This window comes from Lampetra fluviatilis, chromosome 39, assembly GCF_964198595.1.
Source record: "Lampetra fluviatilis chromosome 39, kcLamFluv1.1, whole genome shotgun sequence".
NCBI lineage: Eukaryota > Metazoa > Chordata > Hyperoartia > Petromyzontiformes > Petromyzontidae > Lampetra > Lampetra fluviatilis.
The window spans coordinates 1275026-1295999 of NC_136313.1; the positions used below are offsets into that span (position 1 = coordinate 1275026).

Genomic DNA, 20974 nt, shown 5'->3' on the forward strand with positions numbered 1-20974 from the left:
TGGGTTGGTTGAACAAAGATCTTGTGAATATCCAGGGAGTGTTTGTGGATATCTCTGTAAAGCGAGGGATTGTAGTTAAGTGACTTTTGTATCGAACATAAACATTGAACTGTGTCAGGAAAGTGGCGTTTTAGGGTTCTTTTCTCTCGCACTCTCCCCACGCTCTCTCCCCTCTCTCTCCCCTCTCTCTCTCACCTCGCACTCTCCCCCTCGCTCTCTCCCCTCTCTCTCCCCTCTTTCTCCCCTCTCTCTCTCACCTCGCTCTCTCCCCCTCGCTCTCTCCCCCTCGCTCTCTCCCCTCTCTCTCCCCTCTCTCTCTCACCTCGCACTCTCCCCACGCTCTCTCCCCTCTCTCTCCCCTCTTTCTCCCCTCTCTCTCTCACCTCGCTCTCTCCCCCTCGCTCTCTCCCCCTCGCTCTCTCCCCTCTCTCTCCCCTCTCTCTCCCCTCTCTCTCTCACCTCGCACTCTCCCCCTCGCTCTCTCCCCCTCGCACTCTCCCCCTCGCTCTCTCCCCCTCGCTCTCTCCCCCTCGCTCTCTCCCCTCTCTCTCCCCTCTCTCTCCCCCTCGCTCTCTCCCCCTCGCTCTCTCCCCTCTCTCTCTCCCCTCTCTCTCTCCCCACTCTCTCCCCTCTCTCTCCCCTCTCGCTCTCACCTCGCACTCTCCCCCTCGCTCTCTCCCCTCTCTCTCCCCCTCGCTCTCTCCCCTCTCTCTCTCCCCTCTCTCTCCCCTCTCTCTCCCCTCTCGCTCTCACCTCGCACTCTCCCCCTCGCTCTCTCCCCCTCGCTCTCTCCCCCTCGCTCTCCCCTCTCTCTCCCCCTCGCTCTCTCCCCTCTCTCTCCCCTCTCTCTCCCCTCTCTCTCTCACCTCGCTCTCTCCTCGCTCTCTCCCCCTCGCTCTCTCCCCTCTCTCTCCCCTCTCTCTCTCACCTCGCTCTCTCCCCCTCGCTCTCTCCCCCTCGCTCTCTCCCCCTCGCTCTCTCCTCGCACTCTCTCACGTGCACATTGATTGACACCGCATGCCCCACGCGTCTCTTGGGGTGTCGCTGGAAGAAATGAACTTTATTCACGCGAGATGCGATTCTTGTCGGCAGCCCTGACAGGAAACAGGCCGCCTTGATTTAGATGGAATTTCGATGCCCTGGAGATTGGGGTCGGAGGGCAAAGGGCAAATCCATTCCTGCCAGTCATATTCTGCCATTCCTTGCTAATTACGGTACTCCAAATACCGGAGAGCCGCACACAATAGGCGTTTTTCCCTGCACTTTATTATTGTTCATCGGTGGTGGGACTTTTTTTATTTAATCATCTCGAGGCGGCGCGTACGCGTCGCGTACGCGGGCCCTGGCAAGAAATCGATATGACGGGGGGGGGGAGGGAGCAAAGCGAGAGGTCTGGGTGGGGAGTCGCTGTCCAGCCGCGATGCATTATTAATCACAAACGTTTCCACGCTCCTCGTGCATCACGAGCCGCCCTCGTTAACATTCGGGCTCGGCGAGCCGTTAGAGAGCGCGGCTCCCGGAGCCTCGCTCGCCCGGAGCCTCGCTCGCCCGGAGCCTCGCTCGCCCGGAGCCTCGCTCGCCCGGAGCCTCGCTCGCCCGGAGCCTCGCTTGCCGTGGCAGTGAGAGCCGCGCCGCCGTCGCGAGCGGGACAGCCGCTGAAGACAACTCGCGAAACGCAACGACGCCGACCGTAGCCCGCCTGATGCTTCACTGTCGCCGGGATGATGACCGCATGTGGATGTGGCAATGAACGTTTCGTCCTCATTTTGGGATCGTCGGCGAGGTGAAACAATACCCGGGGATGTTGTGGCATTGCACGTTCAAAGGCTCTCGGCCTCACCCAGACCAGCAGCTCGGTGGCCATTTTTGTCGTTTCGAGAATTCAGAAAATGTGGCCGTCCCAACACGTGAGTTCTTTTGAGTTGGTGGTCTGGGTAAGGCCACGAGCTTTTGTACCCGCAAAGCACACCTTTGCGAGTGGTTGAATCCGCTCGTGTTTCCGTGAGCTGCGCGTGACCTGCACGGGGTGCGAACGCCGCCGAGCGTGGACGCGCCGTCCGACGAAGTCATTTCGATCATAACGGCGGCACGTGTGGCGGCCTCCCCTCTCCTTCCTAATAACCTCACGCGATCTTCAGTGTTCACCGTGAAGTAGACTGTCGCGTAGTTTTTTTAACGGTCAATACACCCGCGCGGCATTAACCGGGGGCGGCCGGGGGCTCGAACCAACGAGCCTCGGTGAACAAGCGGGCGAGCGCCCGGGCAGGTCACCGCTCCAAAAGGTCCCAGGGGGAGCCGGAGCCCGCGGACCAAACGAACGATGGGAGATGGCGCTTTACCAAGCGGAAAATAAGTCGTCATTTAATCTGAAAGGTGACATTTCACCTCCTCTTATTTTTCTCGGAGGGGTAAGATAAATATTTAATATCGCCGCTGTCACAGGCCAAAACCTCGAGCTCTGCAGAGGCAGCATCCAAGGCCTCCCCCCCCCTACCCCCACCTCCTCCTGCCACCCCCCCTCAGGGCCTTGAGCTTCAGCCCCGTAGGGTGGCCCCGTCGGGCAAGCGCGAGAGACGTTCACGTTCCACGCTCTTGTAGCCGTTACTGCTTGAGCCGTGTGGACCACGGCATTATCAGCCTCGTGCTGTTTACGGCATCAACTGGATTCCGAGTATATTTCCCCTTGGATTGCTGATGGATCGTACCTACTGTATAAGCAACGCAAGTCGCCGTGGTCAATTGTAGTTAAAGTGCAGCTAGCAATGCACTCGTGATGATAAGCGTTCAACAAATGAATCGCAAAGTGTTTTTTTTCAGCCAATCAAAGCGGAACTGCTGAGGCAGCAGCGTGCATCAATAATGCAGGCGTCTCGGGTTCTCAGCGGCCGCCTCGTGTCGGTGGAGGTGTGAGGGACGGGTGTGGGGCAGCGCCCTCTGAGGAGGAGGCAATTCTGACAAAGCGGCCCAACGGTCCAGCAGGGCCCCAGTGTCGATAGGACAGTGGAACCTGGCAGTGGGAAAGCGTTCGGCAGGAGCCCATCGCCCTCCGCGTCCGCTCCGCTCGCTCTGCGCTCCAGAAGAGACGACGACCGTGCCTGTCAGATCCACCGAGGCACTTAACACTCTGCCACACGCGGCGATCGTGCGGCTTAAATATGACGAGCGACGTGAAGGATGCATGGCACCACGTCCTCCTGCGCGACTTGAGCGTGGCTGTCGCTGTGCGTCAGCGCCGCCGGCGAGAGAGGGACAGACGCTCGCACCGCGCGCCCAGGCACCCTCCTCTCTGCCTGGGCACTCGGCGGTCGATCGCCCTCTCCCCCCCACCCCGTGACCTTCGCGATCTCGGGAGGAAGAGGAAGAAGACCCTGTAACCGCACAGCTGCTTTGAACAGCACTTTAATATTTTATGAACTGGGGCTAAATCGAGCCCATTGTACATTAAGCCAATAGAAAGTAATTAATTTCTGGAGATTGACATTCGGGCAGTTCAAAGCAGTCGGGGTTAAGAAAATTCTACGGACGGCATCGACTGCTGCGCGGAAACACGGCCTGGAAATACCTCGCTGCCCTCGTCGTGATGGAAGCCACCGGAGTGGTAATAATAATAGCGCGATGGTTCTCCTGTTACAGCTCCGTATTCCATCGCCCCCCCCACCCCCGCTCTGCCTGCACTGAGGCCACTTAAGAAATGCAGCTTAATAATCGCATTATTAAGTCATCGGGCCGCGTGTGAGTTACAACTGCGGGGGAAGTGAATCCAGCCAGCGGAGGTTCGGGTTTCCTGGGCGTTTTGAGGATGACGGTGCCACGTGCCCGCGCGCCCGCAGCCTCGCGGCGTCTTGCCCAACGGATTGACGCGGAGCGTGGCAGGCGAGGGGGACGCTCCTCGCCGCTGTGTGCACGCCATTGGGCCGGCGGCGACGACGATGGCGGCGTTGATTGCCTTCGCTCACGACGAGGTTGGAACTCGTCCGAAACCCCGAGGGGTTTTATTTTTTTCGAGGCTCGGTGGGAAGGGGCGGGGGGGCTAACTAAGTACGGCGCGACGTCGCGCGGCGCAGATTCCAGGGTGCAAACGATTCGAATCGCGGATCGAGCGTGATTGGTGGTAGCGGCTCCCACCGCTCTCCTTTCATCAGCCGCCTCTCGTTTGTTTATTGTGTTTGAGCTTCACGGAACGGTGAGCACTGTTGATTTTGCATCGGCGGCATGCACGCTTCGGGAGGAATCGCCCCCCCCTCCCCCCCGCTTCATAGCCCCCCGTGGCCCGTGGGCTCCGTCGGTGCAGTTGCACCGCCTGCGCACGGCCACTGCCCTCGTGGTTGTACGCGTGCCTCGCGACCGATGGGGCAGGCAGGAGAGTTTTCTCATCAAGTGCAGGTTTCTCGAGGGTGGTATTGACTGACTTGTGAACACGTCGGGGCAATTGGCGAATTGCCCGTGCGGTCAATATTACAGAGCGAAAACCACGGTGTTCTCAGATTTGCCCTGCAGCTTCGTATTGTAATCTCTCCGAACGGAAGCCTTGGTGATTGAAGAATGAATCGCTGTTGTTTCGTCTTTAAGAGTTGGCGAAGCCGTGCGAAAACGGAGGCCTGCGTGGGTGAAACGTGACCCAAAAACAAGTCGAGGTGTATGAATAATAAGAATAGGTTTTACCCTTTCTGGCAATAAAACAGTTGTTAAGATGTTCAAACACCAAATAGCTACTTTTTTCAAGGAATAAAGTTTGCATTAACCACACGTACATGTGGTCAACATGCTAACAAACCTGCTCTGATAATATATGCATTGTCTTTGAAACTTATTAGCCTACACCAGTTTAAAAAAAAAGTTTCTATAGTTTTCTTGGAAAGAACATTATTGGTCTGGACTCGGTGTGCTGGTATAAATGATGAGCAGAACTGACACGTGACATAGGGCATGAGATCGAGTAATTTAGCCCCCTTGCGAAAGAAATGTGGAACATTCACAACTCACTCTAGGTTGCCAGCAGGGATGGGCACTATCCCACACTCATTTGAGCATGGGGCAGACCCCCTCGACTCACTCAATGAAAGTTCTGCCTTGAGATGTGTGGCCAGTCACTGGCCACAGAATCTTCCAGTATAAAGAGATATTCTGATTGAGTGGTTTTCTACTCGTGCCGTGAACTGCAAGAACCGGAGAAAACCTACGCCGCAATATGAGTGGGATACCACGCAACGTTTTCACTCAGGGTCACAAAAGCCCACTTTGCTGTTACGCCCGCTCCATACCATCTCACAATCCGGTGGGTTTGTGGTGCCGGCACAGGATGCCGCGTGTATGCGTGTATGCGTGTGTACGCGTGTACGTGTGTACGCGTGCGCGCAAATCCACGAGACGCAGAAGTCCACGAGCCGCGCTCTCGAAGCGCGTGTGTGTGAGAGAGCGTCGCTCGGTGACGAGCCCCACGGCCCTGTGGGTGGGACACCCTCGGAGGAGCCCCCCCCCCCCCCCCCCCGCTGGGACCTCACCGCCGTCCATGTGCCGCAGGCCATCCTGGTGCGGTGGCAGCCCCCGCCCCCCGGCGCGCACAACGGCGTCATCGTCGGATACCGCATCCGGCACCGCAAGACCGGGCGGCGCAGCGAGGCGGAGGTCACGGAGAGCAGCCAGCTGTGGCACCAGCTCGCCGGTGAGATGCTCGGCGAGGACGCGCGTGCGTGTTCGTGCATGCGTGTTCGTGCGTGCGTGTTCGTGCAGGCGTGCGTGCGTGTTCGTGCGTGTTCGTGCGTGTATGTGCGGGCGTGCGTGTGCCTGCAGAGACCAAGACCCTTGACGCACCCTGTAGCCTCAGCAGACCGTTTGGGTCGAGCGCTGTTAGCGAGCACCGGTGAAAGCCGGCGCGGCACCACGCCCGGCCGCCTTTGGTCTCCCCCTCAGGGGTGGTGAAGCTTACACTCCGGCACCAGGTGCTCATTTAAGGCTCGCCTGACCTGCAGACGAACCGGAGATCACTTCGGATATTCGCCACTCGATGTTGGGCCGTAAGCGGGAATCGAATTTGGGTCGTCGTGTTTCACGCGCGCAAGCACGCGCGCAAGCACGCGCGCCTGCGCACGCGCCTGCACACGTGCAACATATATACGCTCCAGCGAAACGCGCGCAAACTCACACGACCGAGCAAGGACAAGACCCGCACGTTGTGCGATGATATGCCCACTCAATGTTCTCTCGTGTTTATAAAAAGATGCTGCCCTTGAGAGTTTCAGGCCCTCGGAACACACGCTTGTTAGCCAGCTCCCATTAATGCTGCATGACACATGACGGGGGGCGGGGAGCGTTGGCGCAATGGTTAGCTATGAAGCCTGCCCTGTTAAAGCAATGCCTATCGGTATCCTGACGTTATAAAGCAATGTCGGCCAATAGATGCCGAGTTTGACTCTGGCCAGGCACATGTGGTACAGCCACATTGCAAAGCAAAAGCATTATTACAGAATCCAGTTACCAAAGACTGCACACACACAAAAAAAACGTTATTTTTTTTGGCGGTGTTCGCCACCCTTCAGCTCTTCAGGAAGACCGATTTCTGTTCGGTCGTCATGCAACAAGAACCACTGAGAGGCGGCGTAAAGGAGTGGACACATGCCAATTGAAGCAGCTGGAGAAGGAACACATTTTCCAGAGCCGTTGGCCAACGCGGCGCGGTGCCGTGTGGTGTTGGCGGACGTGCTCCGATCGCTACGAACGGGGTGCCTCCTGTCACTTGATGGCGGTCGCTCGCTCACAGAGTCTAAACTCAACTATTTTTTTTATTTTACCGGGTAAGGCCCTATGAGCTATGTTGCTGTTTTTCAGAAGCGACCTGGCCACAAATGATAGCCCAACGAGAAGTGGCTTATCACGTGGAAATGTATAGCGGCCACATACTCTAAACGCGTGTTTCTAAGTGTGGAGGGAAAAAACCGGAGAACCTGGAGAAAAATCCATGCGACGATGGGGAGAGAAAGAGAGAGACACGCAAACTCCAAATATACAGGCATCAGGGTTGGGATTGAACCCACGACCTCCTCTATACCAGGCGAGGTAGTTAACACATCTCGCCACCACGAGTCGCTGCGGATCAACCAGAAGCGCACCACGTGTGAGACCAGCGCCAGTGTTTAATTGCCTGCCTGTGACTGCCTGTGACTGCCTGTGACTGCCTGTGACTGCCTGTGACTGCCTGTGACTGCATGTGCTGCTGCTGCTCTTGTTGCGACGGCCGCCGTGCTCGCCAGGCCTGGAGCGCGGCACCGAGTACAGCTTCAAAGTGTCGGCGCTTACGGTGAACGGGACGGGGCCCTCCTCCGACTGGGTCTCCAGCGAGACCTTCGAGGAGGACTTGGACGGTGAGACCCGAAGCTGCTGCCCTCCCCGCGCACGTCTCCTCGCTATTTCAGTCTCACGCGCGTTCCGTGAGTGAGAAAGCCAGAAACACGTAGACTTATCTGTCATGAAGGTGTTTTGGCGAAAGCCGAAGTGTTAAACTGCTTGTAAACTGCAGGAAGGCATGACTCCCATGATGCTTTGCATTCACGTGACCGAGACGTTGCATGCGCGACGTTCACCTATTGTCGTATTTTTGTTTAGACCAGCAACTCGACAATTATTATTCGAATTTGGTGGTCTCAACAATAATATGACCACTTGTTCAGCTCCTTTGAGCGAGTGGTCTAGACAAGGCTGAGAGCATTGTGCATGTAATGTGTTGGTCACATGATATGCATGCAAGGCATGATGGGAGTCGTGCGTGTGAACAGCACACCTCTGCTTGTGGTTATTTCCATTCCTTCAATATGTTTTATCTCCGCGTCTTGGGTAGCGTTCGCAATGAACACACGTGTGGCTGAGAAAGCACCAATCTGACCGAAGAAAACCTCTTTGTTATATTTAATGTTTGATCTCCACGACTCATCGTTTCACATCTCAGAATATACACCGCAAAGTCCAAGAGGATTTGCTGATCCTTGCAAATGCTATGGAGGCTTACTGGCACTGGGCACGGGCCGAGCGTCAAGACTGTAACCGTATCGCTACACTCAATTTGCACAGCTGCTCCTCGTGAATTCCCGTGTTGTCGCGGCTCAGCGTCGGGTCATTGTGCGAGCGCGAGCATTTGAGTCATCGCTGCTGCCCGCCGCTGCGAGCGATCCCTCCTGCGAGAGCGATCCCTCCTGAAGGATCTCGCGACGGGAGTCGCCGTGGCCCCGTCTCCACTGCGTAGGCCACCCCCCCCCTACCGTGTAGCTGCCGAGTGATGAGCCCTTGAAACCGTGACCGTATCCGCCGCGGTTGTGTGTCTGGCGCAACCTCTAACTCCACCCCACGCCCCCCCACCGGCCAGGGTTCGGTTCGGCTGTCCCCCGCCCGGTGGCTGAGCACGCACGGCAAGGGGTCCGTTATGGTGCGGCCACGATTGGCAGAGGGTCCTCTAGGACCACAAATAACATTGGTCCTCTGAAACCCAGAGAGTCTGGGTGGTCCGAGTGAGTTTAGAATTTCACAAAGCGTGGCAAGCTCTCCCCACCTGTTCCGCACGGGATTTCTCCGATTTTCCTCCTATAGCTGCTAAATAACTTAATGAATAGAAACGCGCAGCTTAAATGGAATTGGCAAAAAAACCCATCTCAAATGGTGAAAAATGACCGGCGCGTTGCTTTCATTTTTCGCGGCACTGAGCGAGCAACGTCGCTCCCCGACTGTGAAACTGCAGCAGGGACTGCGCCTTCGCGATAGCCGTGCGCAAAACGTGCTCGATACGTTGTTATTATTATTATTAAGCCAATAGTCGGATGCTTGTCGTGGGAATTGTCATCGTACTCGGTGGGAGAGGAGCAGCAGTCCTCACGGGAGGAACCATGAACCGGCGGGATTTGACCGTGACATGTCTACAAACCTTCCACGGTAAAAAAATTATAATAAATATATTGGAAACTCAACACATTCGTCAATCACACTGTTACCTTAAAATTAAAAGTATAAAATCGGTGAAGTGTTGGGCAATGGCCCTTCATCACAGAATCCTCCGATGAGTACGGTTGGCTACGTAAGGGTGCGAAAGAAGCTCAACGTTGACACGTCCAGCACATGGAGAAGCTGGAGCGGCTATGTTGGTGTGCCACCGCTAGAGGGCAGCACTGATCAGGTGGTGGAGGGCAACGCAAAGGATGTTTAGGGTCACTCATGGAAGGTAATTTCGGTAAGGATTGAAAGTAAGAAAATCGATTCGCTTTTACATTGGACAAGGCGGGTATTCGCACTCCCGCGTCTCCGCGCGCGTCTGCGCCGTCCCGCGCTCACCAGCGGGCGTCTCTCTCCCGGGGGCAGAGTCGCGCGTGCCCGAGCAACCGAGCTCGCTGCACGTGCGCCCCCTCACGACGAACATCGTGGTGAGCTGGACCCCGCCGGCCGGCAGCGACGTCATGGTGCGCGGCTACTTCATCGGCTACGGCGTGGGCAGCCCCTATGCCGACACGGTGCGCGTGGATGCCAAGCAGCGCTACTTCACCATCGAGGGACTCGGTACGGGGCTCGCTCCGCACCCTTCTTGCTGCGACGCGTAGGCCTGTTGAGGGTGCGACAGATACCAATAGGAGAGAGATGCCGATAGTTCGCTTTTGTAACTGACAGCAAAATGAAAACATCGTGCCGTAGCAACCGGCGTCGCTTGCCGTTGTCCATGAAGCTCCTGAATAAGCTCCCAGCGCCCGGAGCGAAACGTCGGACGTCGTGCCGAACAAAAAATCGCCGGCACGACGGGAACGCGTGTCGGAGCGCTGCGACCCGTGGCCCAGTTTGCAGGGCGAGGTGCAGGCTCCGCGTGGGCCCCACTCTGCGTGACCCCTCCCCCACCCCCGTTGTGTGCCCGGCCGTGCGGTCACAGAGCCCAACCACCAGTACGTGATCTCCCTGAGGGCCTTCAACAACATGGGCCAGGGAGTGCCTCTCTACGAGAGCGCCACCACCCGCTCCATCACGGGTACGCGCGCTCACCCCTCGCAGATACTCACTCACAAATACACTCACGCATAGGTACACTCACTCACAGATACACTCACTTACAGATACACTCACTCATAGATACACTCACTCATAGGTACACTCACTTACAGATACATTCACGTACAGTGACACTCACTTGTGTGTGTGTGTGTATGTATGTTGGACTTCTTTTGCACCACACATAGCCAACGGTGCTAATCAGATACACCCACTCATTCACTCACTCACAGCAATATCGACTCACTCCACGGTACACTCACTCACCCTAGAAGGCCGTACAGCAAAGTGTAGATTAATCTCCATCTGTCGCTTCTGTCTGTCGCCCCCTGGCACATGTGGGTTGATTTCCGGGTGCTCCAGTTTCCTTCCACATTCATAAACAGTCGTCATTAATAATTGGCTCAAAATATATTTGTATTCAACTTTTCTTCAATTTTTATTGTTCAAGAACGTACAAAATATCATCGAGGGAAACGCAGGTCGCGAACCCGTCACATTTCAGAGGGCGAAACCCCCCCCCTCCCTTCAGAAAGGGGACCTGCTAGAAGCACTTGGGGCTCCTCACTCCACGACCATCGTCGGGATGACGAGTGGCAGGGGGAGTGAAGGGGAGGCTAATGACACCTTAATCTCTGCGCCTCCGTGTGTGGCGGATTGTGCAGTGTTGTGTGAATATTGTTGTAACTGTTCTAACCCGCGCTGCTGCGCCAAGCTGTGAACTGTTTAACTGCACACGTGACTAACTGTGACTTCTCTCTTTTTCCATGTTAACATCTTTTCGTTTACCATCTTTACGCCCCTTGCTGTGTTTTGTCGCCTTCGTTGTCTGTGGGTTTTTTTTTTACGTTTTCATCCATTCTGGTGCGATCTGAATCACCCTCTGTCCCACGCGGGCGTACGTACGTGTCTCCACGGGGCCGCCCCGCTCCGCGTCGCGCTGCCTCCGTGCACTGCGCGCCCCTCAACCCCTGCCGTGACCGCCCTGCACGCACCCTGCACACACACCGCACGCCCTGCACACACACCACACGCCCTGCACACACACCGCATGCACACGCGCAACGCCCGTGTTGGCCGCTCGCATTCCCGCTGCTGCGCCCTGCACATCTCCCCTGTGCGCCGCGCGCCCCTCGTCCGCACCGCGTCACTCCGTGGCCCCCCCCCCCCGCACGAACCCCGCGTGGTCGCCGCCGCCGCGTGGCCTCCTCTGGCCCCGCCTCCGTCCGTCCTGTCGCCGCCTCTCCGCCCGCTCGTCTGTTCCGTGCGGCGCCCGCCCCCCCCCCCCCCCCCCGCTGCCCCCCCCCCCCGCTGCCCCCCACCGCTCTCCGCCGCTCAGACTCGATGGACCCCTCGGAGCCCGACCCGTTTGACCTTTTCTCGGACGCTTTCACGGCAGTCCCCGAGCCGCCCACGCCCATGCTGCCCCCCGTGGGCGTCCAAGCGCTGGTGCTGGGGCCCGACACGATCCGCATCACCTGGGCCGACAACTCCCTCCCCAAGAACCAGCGCATCCCGGACGCGCGCTACTACACCGCGCGCTGGAAGACGTACTTCACCAACAACGCCAAATACAAGGTGCGCCGGGCGGGGGGGTATGGCGCGTTCCGCAAACCTGGGGCTATGGGTGGTGGGCGGGTGGCCTCTCCTGTGCCCGGAGTTTGGGTTCAGCTTCCTTCCCATTCATGGTCCTGTTACTGCAGAGGCGTTGGCTCGAGAGTCGGTGATTACGTTTGAATCTGAAGGAAAGTATTCTTTCCTTCACGTATTCTTTCCTTCGCGTGTTTTTCTTTCCCCGCGTGCAATCCTCTCGGCGGCTGTGTTGCTGCACCGTTTGTGCTCCACCTTCTTGCGATCCTCCTCTTTACCAAGGGCGCCACGGTGGCGAAATGTTAACCACCTCGCCTGATTTACAGGAGGTCGTGGGTGCAATCTCGAACCTGACGCCTGCTGCTGTATATTTGGAGTTTGCGGTGTCTCTCTCCCCTTGGTCGCGTGGACTTTTCTCCGGGTCCTCCGTTTGTTCCCCAAACGTTTAGAATCAACGTCACGCGTTTAGAGGATTTGGCTCCTGTACACTTCCACATGATGATAAGCCTCTTTGTTGAGCTAACAGCACTCGCCCCAACATTCTGCGAAGGCTCCACGGGGGATCTTTGTCTTTGTGCGCGTGCTGCCGCCGCAGATGGCAAATTCGACGACGCTGAGCTACCTGGTGACGGGGCTGAAGGCGAGCACCCTCTACGAGTTCTCCGTGATGGTGACGCGCGGACGCAGATCCAGCACCTGGAGCATGACTGCGCAGAGCACCACCCTGGAGGCCGGTACGTCGCACCGAGGAATCTGGTTGCAACTAGGGGGCAGTGGGGGGGGGGGGTGCGGCCGGGGGGGGCGGCCGCGAGGGGCGAGCGCGCTCACCTCCCGTACGAAATGTAGCCGTTCTTTCTTTTCATTTGTATGCCAGTGCCCACGTCCGCACCGAAGGATCTCACCATCATCAGCAAGGAAGGGAAGCCGCGCATCGTCATCGTGAACTGGCAGCCTCCGTCCGAAGCCAACGGCAAAATCACAGGTGAGCCGGCAACGCACCGCACGGGTGGAGCTTCAGACAGCGCCCCCCCCGGGGCGAGACGGGCCTGGGCGAGCGCACGCGCCAGCGACGCTGCTCTCTCGGCGAGTCCCCTGCCGTGCGGTGGTGAGTCCCAGGGCACAGGAGGGAGGCAAGTCGGGGTCGCGGTGCAGGGCTCGGCTCAGGCCCGCCGACCCCCGTGGGTCGCCACGGTCGCCGCTTTAACGGGCGCACGCTGTGAACTGGGACAGCGACGCACTGGCCCTGGCGAGCGTGGTGTGTTTGTGACGGTGTTATATTATATAATACCGTTACATGTGTGCAATGGCGATATTATACAAACTGCTGACTTGCTGCTCATTGGCAACCGAATCTGAAGGGATTTGAACATCTCCACCTCTCCCATCGGCTTGTGGTGGGGAGCGACGGTCACGCGGAGGCCACCGTTGTTGGGTCGCGACGACGCGGGGACCCCGGGGGGGGTGGGCGGAGTCTTCTACCGCTGACCGTGTCTCCCCCCCCCCACCCGCACGTTGCAGGCTACATCATCTACTACACGACTGACAAGTCCGCGGAGCTGCACGACTGGGTGATCGAGCCCGTGGTGGGCGACCGCCTCTCGCACCAGGTGCAGGAGCTCACGCTCGACACGCTCTACTTCTTCAAGATCCAGGCGCGCAACTCCAAGGGCATGGGCCCCATGAGCGAGCCGGTCACCTTCCGCACGCCGCGAGGTCAGCAGCAGCGGCCGCCGCACTCTTCTCTATCGCGCACGCACGCACGCACGTCGTGACTCCGACTGGCTTCCAGCCTTCCTCTCGGCGCCCCGCTGCTTGAATGCAGCCGGGCTGGGGGCCCAAGGGTCACATCTGGGGTCACGGCAGGGCGGCTACGACCGCAGCGTCTGCCGTGGACCCCTATAATGCGCACAGGAGGGATGGGCTGGTGCGTGTTCCTCATTATGAAGTGGGGGGGGGGGCGGGAGAGGGAGGGGAATCTCCCCCACGTGAGCAGCACGGGTTTCTGCGCTGTCCCGAATCTGTAAATGACGACAGAGCCGTCATTTACAAGGTTTGAGAGACGCGCGCGGGTGGCCGAGCGCCTCTCTCAAACCCCCGTGGCCACCGGCGGTGAGGACCTGCTGCTTCTGGGCTCTGCTGGTGTCGTTTGCTTGCCACCCCACCTCCCCCCACTTCGCCCCCCCACCTGCCCCCCCCCCCCGCCTCCCCCCCAACCCCCCCAGCCCCGCAGCTTGACGGCACGGTGTTAACACGGAGACTTGCTTCATTTTAACGCGGTGGCATCGTCTCTTTCTCGCCCCCTCCCCTCTCGCCCCCCCTGCTCTGCCACACCTGCGCGTACCCCGGATGCCCCCCCGCCCACCCTCCCCTCCCCCCTCGACCTGCTGCCCCCCCCCCCCCCGGGATGTCCCTGCTGATAGCACCAGCTTCTGGCAGGGGCGCTCCAGGCAGTGGCATCGCTTGGGCTGGGAGCCCCAGTCTCCTAAACCGTGCCACTTCTAATGGTAAACTCGCTTCTTCTCCTCTCCTCTGCGCAAAAAAACCTGCGGTGCCGTTGCGCCGTCGCGACCGTGTGCGCGCCGTGCGAGCGATGCGTTTGAGTCCGTGTGCCGTGCGTGCCGCTGTGCGTGCGTTGCTGTGTATTGGGGAGCGGTGGTGCAGCGGTTAGCGCGCTGCGCTGTGAACCCCGTGGACCCGAGTTCGATGCCCGCTCACGGGCAACACCGGTGACGATTTTGTGAACCGGTCCTGGGCCCTGCCTTGGGTCAACTCAGCCTCAAATGAGTACCTGTGTATACGTCGCCACTAGGGAGGCAAAGGCGGCCGTGCGTGGTGCTGGCCACCCACCCCCTCGGCCTTCGTGGGTGCTACTCGCGAACACAGCACTTGCCCCGACAGTCTGTTGAGGCTGGTCATCGAGACGCTGCGCCCCCCCACCCCGCCCGCTCCCCCGCCCCGCCCCACAGACGGCCCCACGGGGCAGCAGCACCCCCTGCAGAGCAGCCGCGGCTCGGCGCTGGACAACAACCTCCTCATCATCGTGATCGTGACGGTGGGCGGCCTCACCGTCATCTGCGCCATCGTCGTGGCCGTGGTGTGCACGCGACGCTCGGCCGCCGCCGTCAAGAGGTGAGGGCCCCAACGCACTCACGGCTGCAGCCAGGGCCTCGTGCTCACCCTCCACCTCGTCATCGTCACTCTCCCTTCTTCTCAGCAGAACCACGGCTCCAGTCAGACCCTCCCTCCCTCTCCATCCCTCCCCTCCCTCCTCCTCCCCCTCTCCCCTCCTCCCTCTGCCTTCTTCTGGGTAATCACTGAGCCCTTATCGGATCTTTCTGGCTCTTACTGTCTAACCACCTTGCTCTGATTTGAATCTACCTTGCCCCTGTACCGTCCACGTAGCCTCCACATTTTGCCGTGAACGTGGAGAGGGGAGGGAATGTCTTGAGGTGTGTCGTCCATCCCAAGCCGCACCGTGTCCGCGGTACGCGACGTCACCCCCTCGCGCGTCCCCCCCCTCCTCCTCCACAGCAAGCGGGCCGTGCCAAAGTCTCCAAACGGTTCGGGCAAGCGCAAGGGCAGCCCCAAGGACCTGAAGCCTCCGGACCTGTGGATCCACCACGAGACCGTGGCCCTCAAGCCGCTCGACAAGGCCCAGGGCCCGGGCGCCGGCGGGGGCCCTGTCGGCGGCGGGCCCGGCGGCGGCGGCGGTGGGCCGTGCCCCTCCGGCCCGTCCGGCCCGGCCGACCCGCACTCGGCGGCTCTGCAGTGCGGCGGCGGCGGCGGGCCGGACGTGGAGCGCGGCGACGCCTACACCAACCACCAGAGGGGCTCCTACTCAGGTGCGGAAGCCGCCCCCCGCCGGGGCCCGGCCTCCTGCGAGCGCCGTGGCCGCCGCGCACGACGTCGGTGGGGGAGGCGGTCGAGTGGATGGTGGGGGGGGGGGCGGGGGGGGGGGGGCCGGGGGGGGGGCCCAGTGTATTTGTTGTTTATTGTAGATTTAGATTCTAGCCGGTTAGCCGCGTGTAGCCGGAGGGGAGCGCTCACCGAGTCGGGGCTCGGGAGCCCTTGGCACTGACGATTGGTTTTGTATTCCCGATGTTTCAAGTAACTTGCAGGTAATGTCTCAAATTTGGACGATGAGGCCAACATCCAACGGGCCCTGCTCTTCTTTGTATTTTGCGGTTGACACACACCCGCAGTGTTAGTCACGGCCGGCCCGTGAGATTCAAACCGCAAACCACTGCAATAAATGCCGGGAGACAATCAGCGTGGACCGGTGAGGTCCCTGGTTTAAATGGGGAGCCTCCACTTACAAGAATAACGATGATACATATGAGGAGCCACCAGTGATAATGAGACCAGGTTCTCATGTGGATGGTCTCACGGAACGAGTTCTAAGTCATCACCTTCTGAGAGCTTCACGCACTTTCGGGGGCTGCACGTTCGAAGGCCCGGAGGGCGCAGGCCGCCGCTCGCGTCGGCCCCGCAGGACGGCACCGCGGGTTTTATTTCGGTAACTCGGCGCGGCCAAAGGATGCGCTTCGTCTTGAGCGCGGGCGGAGCTTTGTTCTGCCGCCCCATTAGCGAGCGTCGTGGGTCGCACGCAGCGGCCGCACGGCGAGCTCCGTCGCACAGAGAGGCTGTCCAGAGGCGCGGCGCGGGTCACGCGGTCACGTGGCACTCGGCCCACGTGCCGCTGCGCTCAAGCGCGCCGATGACGGCGGCCGTAGCGAGGGTCTCCGGCTAGCGACGGGGTCCCGAGTCACCGCGCGTGGGCGTGCGGGCGTGCGGGCGGGCACGACCTCGAGGCGCCGGTCCGCCCGGAAGCGGCGGTGGAGGCGGTGGCGGCCCCGGCTGAGGGCGGCGCGTGTTGTGCCCCTCGCGCAGGCAAGCGAGGCGAGGACGGCATCTCGTCGTCTCTGGAGCGCTCGATAGCGGCGCGCCAAGCCATGCGCCTCAAACTGGCCGTGCCCTCCGAGCACAAACACGCGGCGCGTACGTACTCCCACACCGCCACTCTTCTTGCCATCCCATCGTCGCGAGCACCTTTGTGTTTCTGATTTTATTTTTATCACGTCGATGTTTGGTTTTATTAATATGTGTGTTTTCCTGCTCTCTCTCTCTCCCCACCCCCTGTCCCTCGCCCCCTTCCCTCTGTGCATCTCATTCTGTCTCTGCGGATGTTTTTCTGTTTTTACTTTTAATTTTATCCATACTCCACCGCCACCCTTTTCAAACCACAAAATCTTCCAACGCCTACTTCTTCAAATACGTATAAACACCGTGCATTATTTTACCAATAACGCCCCTTTCGAAAATTGGTTGCCTACTACCCAAACGGTCAAATTGACCCAACTTGATAACCCCTCACAGCGCACCACCACCACCACCAGCAGCAGCAGCACCACCACCACCACCACCACACGCACCTCAGCCACTCGGCCGCGCTGCTGCCGAGCCCGGCCCCTCCCCCCGTGCCGTCCCCCCCGGCGTCCCCCTTGCGCCACCACTACCCCCCCTGCCAGCCGCCGCACTACGGCGCTCACTACCCGGGCTCCCCCCCCGGGGCCCCGCAGGAGCGAGGGAGCCACCTCGTCGGTGAGGCCTTCCTCAGCGAGGGCGCGGCGCACGCGTGTGTTGTCGTCGTGTTTGTGTGTTGTGGTCGTCGTGTTTGTGTGTGTTGTGTGTGTTGCATTCCGTGCATGGTATGAAGCATGCAGAGGCCGATAACGAGGGCAGCGCTGTGACTCGTGGTGGTGGTGTTGCGTGTTGTGTTTTTTGTTGTTCTGTTGTGGTGTACGGAGAGCGGTGGTGTTGCGGTTAGCGCGCTGCACTACGAACCCGGCGACCCGAGTTGGATTCCCGCTCACGGCCAACACCAGTGACGATTATCTGAACCGGTCCTGGGCCTCCCCTACGTAGACTCAGCCTCAAATGAGTACCTGGTGTGGTGTGTAAAATCATCACCACTGGGGAGACAAAGGAGGTCGTGCGTGGTGCTGGCCATCCACCCCCTTGTGTACCGTGCCGGCCTTCATAGGTGCGTCCAGAGAACAGCACTTGCCCCAACAGTCTGTTAAGGCTATACGGGGATATGTGGGATCTTTGTGTTGTGGTGTTTGCGTGGTACATGAGGGTGGCCCCTTAAGATGGAAAATCTGCAAGAGGCTTTATGTTGTCTTCCCTTATTTCCCGTAATGTGTATAGAGGTCACTTTGAGCAATCGACCATTCCATTTCACAGAGGTGTGTTTCGGCCAACTGTCACTATTAATTTTACTTTAATTACGGTATCGCTAAACCATTCACAAAATGCATCAGTGCCCGAGTACACAAAACGATCTTAAGATTTCTCGTGAATCCAGAAGGCTGCTTGTTGTAGCGCGATCACGAACGTGCCGTGGGAGAAAACGGATCGTGAGTCAAAGTGAAGAGGGGTCAAAGCGAGATTGTGGCTCTCACGCGCATGAGAGCTGTTACTCGATGAAACGTCATCATCGCTCCCGCTGCCAGTAAGAGACAAACATGGCCGGCATGACATCATCAGCCAGTTGGTGGCCGAGGTTGATGTTGTTGATGTTGATGATGTTGATGATGGTGTTGATGTTGATGATGTTGTTGATGTTGATGATGGTGTTGATGTTGTTGATGTTGATGTTGTTGATGTTGTTGATGTTGTTGATGTTGATGATGGTGTTGTTACTTGTGGTGACTGCTAGAGGCCCTCACCACTCATACGTTTCTCGTGGCTTCACGGACGCCTCATATAGCGCCCTAATTTGCTTGGAATTACGGTAAATCTTATCGTAAATCGGACTTGCAACATCGAATCGGTACAATCCAAATGTGCCGTACAGTGCTGTGAATAGAGTCTTGTAAATACCGTTTTACTTGGAGACCTCCGTGAAAGCGTCGGCCAAATTGTTTTCAAATATCCCTAGGAAAGTTAATTGAGATTCGTGAATCCACAACAAACTGTTTTTTTTTCTTTGCCTTCAAAATTCCCCCACGTTGTAAATTGTGTTTTTTGGGCGGCAGAGTGGCGCAGTGGTAACACATGTCGTGCCTCGCAGCAGGAAAGAGCCTGGGTTCGATGCCCGACTCGGGCGTCTTTCCGTGTGCAGTTCGTGTTCTCAAACTGCACACCTTAAATCAGCTACAAACACCACACCACGTGACCTGGTGTAGGCCCAAACATTCCCAATGCTGAAACATTAATCAATTGGGATCGCAAACTTGGCAGGAAAAAAAGTAACGAGGCTCAGCGAGGCTTTTCCTGAGCCAACGAGCGGAATAACAGCAACGATATTAGTCAGCGCCCGGGAAGCCACCGATAATTGTAAGTGAGTTTGCATCGTTTGAGTCCGACGCAGCGGGGGGGGGGGGCTGACCAATCCGAGTCCTGCTCTCCTGACGTACGCCCGTCGCACCCACCCCTCCCGCGCGTGGCCCCCCTCGGCGCGAGCAGAGATCGTGGGAGTGGATGTGGAGGAGCTACGGAGCGGGGGGCTGCCCCCCCTCCCGCCGGCGGGGGAGGGCTCGTCGAGCGGAGAGTACGAGGAGCCGCGGCCCGTCGTGCCCACGGCACACGTGCGGCCCACGCAGCCCCTGCGTAGCTTCGCGGTGCCCCTCGTGTCGGCCCACGGGGCGCTACGCCCCTCCGACAGCCCCCTCCTGTCCCACCACGCAGGTGGACACAGCCCCCTCCTGTCCCACCACACAGGTGAGACACGGCCCCCACTTCTGTCCCACCACGCAGGTGCAACACGGCCCGCTCCCGTCACCTGCTGGGAGCCATTCACTGAGTCGACGTAGTTTTCTGCCCGCTGTGAGGATCTCAGACTCGTCCCTGGTGGTGTCACTCAGTCGGGTCCTGTGCCTGAACCAGGCCCTCTGCCACTGCCAGTCTCTGTCAGAGCGGTCTCGCTCCAGTAACGCAACTCATTTCTGAAAATAAAGAAACAAATTAAATGCTGTGCGAGCTGAAATTATTGTCGTAACGTTCTGACCCGCCCCCACTGGACATCCGTGAAAAAGAGCTTTATAGCTCCTCGGATTCCTCCAGTATAAGGGACCTCCTCTTGCACATTGTCAGTGGAGTTCCACGGTAAATGTCATTTTGTACACCCGTATTTATAATCTCTACGCATCCCAAGGCTGTTGCATTGAGCCGCGATCGATCCGCGTGCGGAGAGCGCTCCGCTCTGAGCCCCGAACGCCGAGAGCCGTGAGCAGCGACGCGTTCCCCGTCGTTGCAGGGAGCGGCTCGCCAAAGGTGGCGACGCTCGGAACCCTGGGACGGCTGCGCGTGCCGCTGCCCGTGATCCTGCCCAGCGCCCCAGACTCGTCGGCCCACGACTCGCAGACCTTCGAGGACTCGGACAGCGTGAGTTCCCGCGCGCCGCCGCCGCGTCGTTTTCGCCGCTCTAATTTTTTTTGCTCTTGCGGCCGCCCCCTGCTTCGCCGCCGCTTCGCTTCGCCCGCTTTTGTCGTCCGCTTCGCGACGCGAGCCGCTCGTCCCGTACGGCCCGTACGGCCGTGGCAACGGGCGCGTTGTTGGCACCGCCGTCGAGTGGCGTTCGTTTGCCCCGCTCGGCGTGCGCGTCATGGGCGGTTCCGCGTGCGCGTTTCGTTTCGGCATACACTGCCGCTGACCCCCAGCGCTGACCCTGAGCAGATGACCCCCATGTAAACCACTCGTGGGTCCGGAGAACCCCATCACGAGTGGGGGGGTTTGGGGGCGAGTGGGAGGGATACATCTGTCGTGGTGGCAACACGCCTGATCGTACAGATCGTGGAGCACTACGGTGGCGAAATGTTAACTACCTAGCCTGGTATACAGGAGTGCATGGGTTCGCTCCCAACCCTAATGCCTGCTGTATATTTGGAGTTTGCATGCCTGTCTCCCCGTGGTCGCGTGGGTTTTTCTCCGGGTCCTCCGGTTTTTCCCTCCACATTTAGAATCAATGTGCGTTTATATCAATTGGCTGCTATAAATGTCCACATGATAAGCCACTTCGTTGACATCACCTGGTGAAATAAAATAAAAGCGATTGTGACATCCTCCAACGGCGGTTAAACCCTGTGGTCGTACGGCAGCGACGGCGAGACTTTTGCCGTGCCGTCGCTCGCTCCGGGTCGTGAACTCTCGCGGGGTCCCAGTTTGCGTTGAAGCAAACTTTCGCAGGGGATGTTTTCTGCGTACGACCGCTCGCGGCGTGGCGAGAGTATTCGGAGCTGAGCCGCGGTGAACATTGCCCTGGAGAGAGGTGCGGGAAGGGGGAGAGTCCGTGGGTCGGCGCTGCTGTGCGCCCTGAGCATTTGCAGGCTGAGCTAGAAGTGGCCACCCGTTCGCATGCGGCTCAGAATCTCAA

At 58.9% G+C, this 20974-nt stretch overlaps 1 protein-coding gene across 4 annotated transcripts in view; it reads left to right on the top strand.

Moving 5' to 3' along the window:
• The window catches only part of LOC144945833 (neogenin-like), a 99641-nt gene that overhangs the window by 75472 nt on the left and 3195 nt on the right, over positions 1-20974 (top strand). For 2 of the 4 annotated variants that reach the window (XM_078874383.1, XM_078874387.1), the window contains exons 13-27: positions 5521-5662; positions 7248-7358; positions 9337-9531; positions 9893-9988; positions 11348-11586; positions 12194-12332; positions 12473-12580; positions 13117-13311; positions 14019-14102; positions 14565-14727; positions 15130-15440; positions 16489-16596; positions 16975-17199; positions 19069-19323; positions 19859-19986. In XM_078874383.1, the coding sequence (XP_078730509.1) occupies positions 5521-5662; positions 7248-7358; positions 9337-9531; positions 9893-9988; positions 11348-11586; positions 12194-12332; positions 12473-12580; positions 13117-13311; positions 14019-14102; positions 14565-14727; positions 15130-15440; positions 16489-16596; positions 16975-17199; positions 19069-19323; positions 19859-19986 (2499 nt within the window). The remainder of the gene's footprint in view (positions 1-5520; positions 5663-7247; positions 7359-9336; positions 9532-9892; positions 9989-11347; positions 11587-12193; positions 12333-12472; positions 12581-13116; positions 13312-14018; positions 14103-14564; positions 14728-15129; positions 15441-16488; positions 16597-16974; positions 17200-19068; positions 19324-19858; positions 19987-20974) is intronic. The other 2 variants (XM_078874385.1, XM_078874386.1) reach the window with 2 other exon arrangements.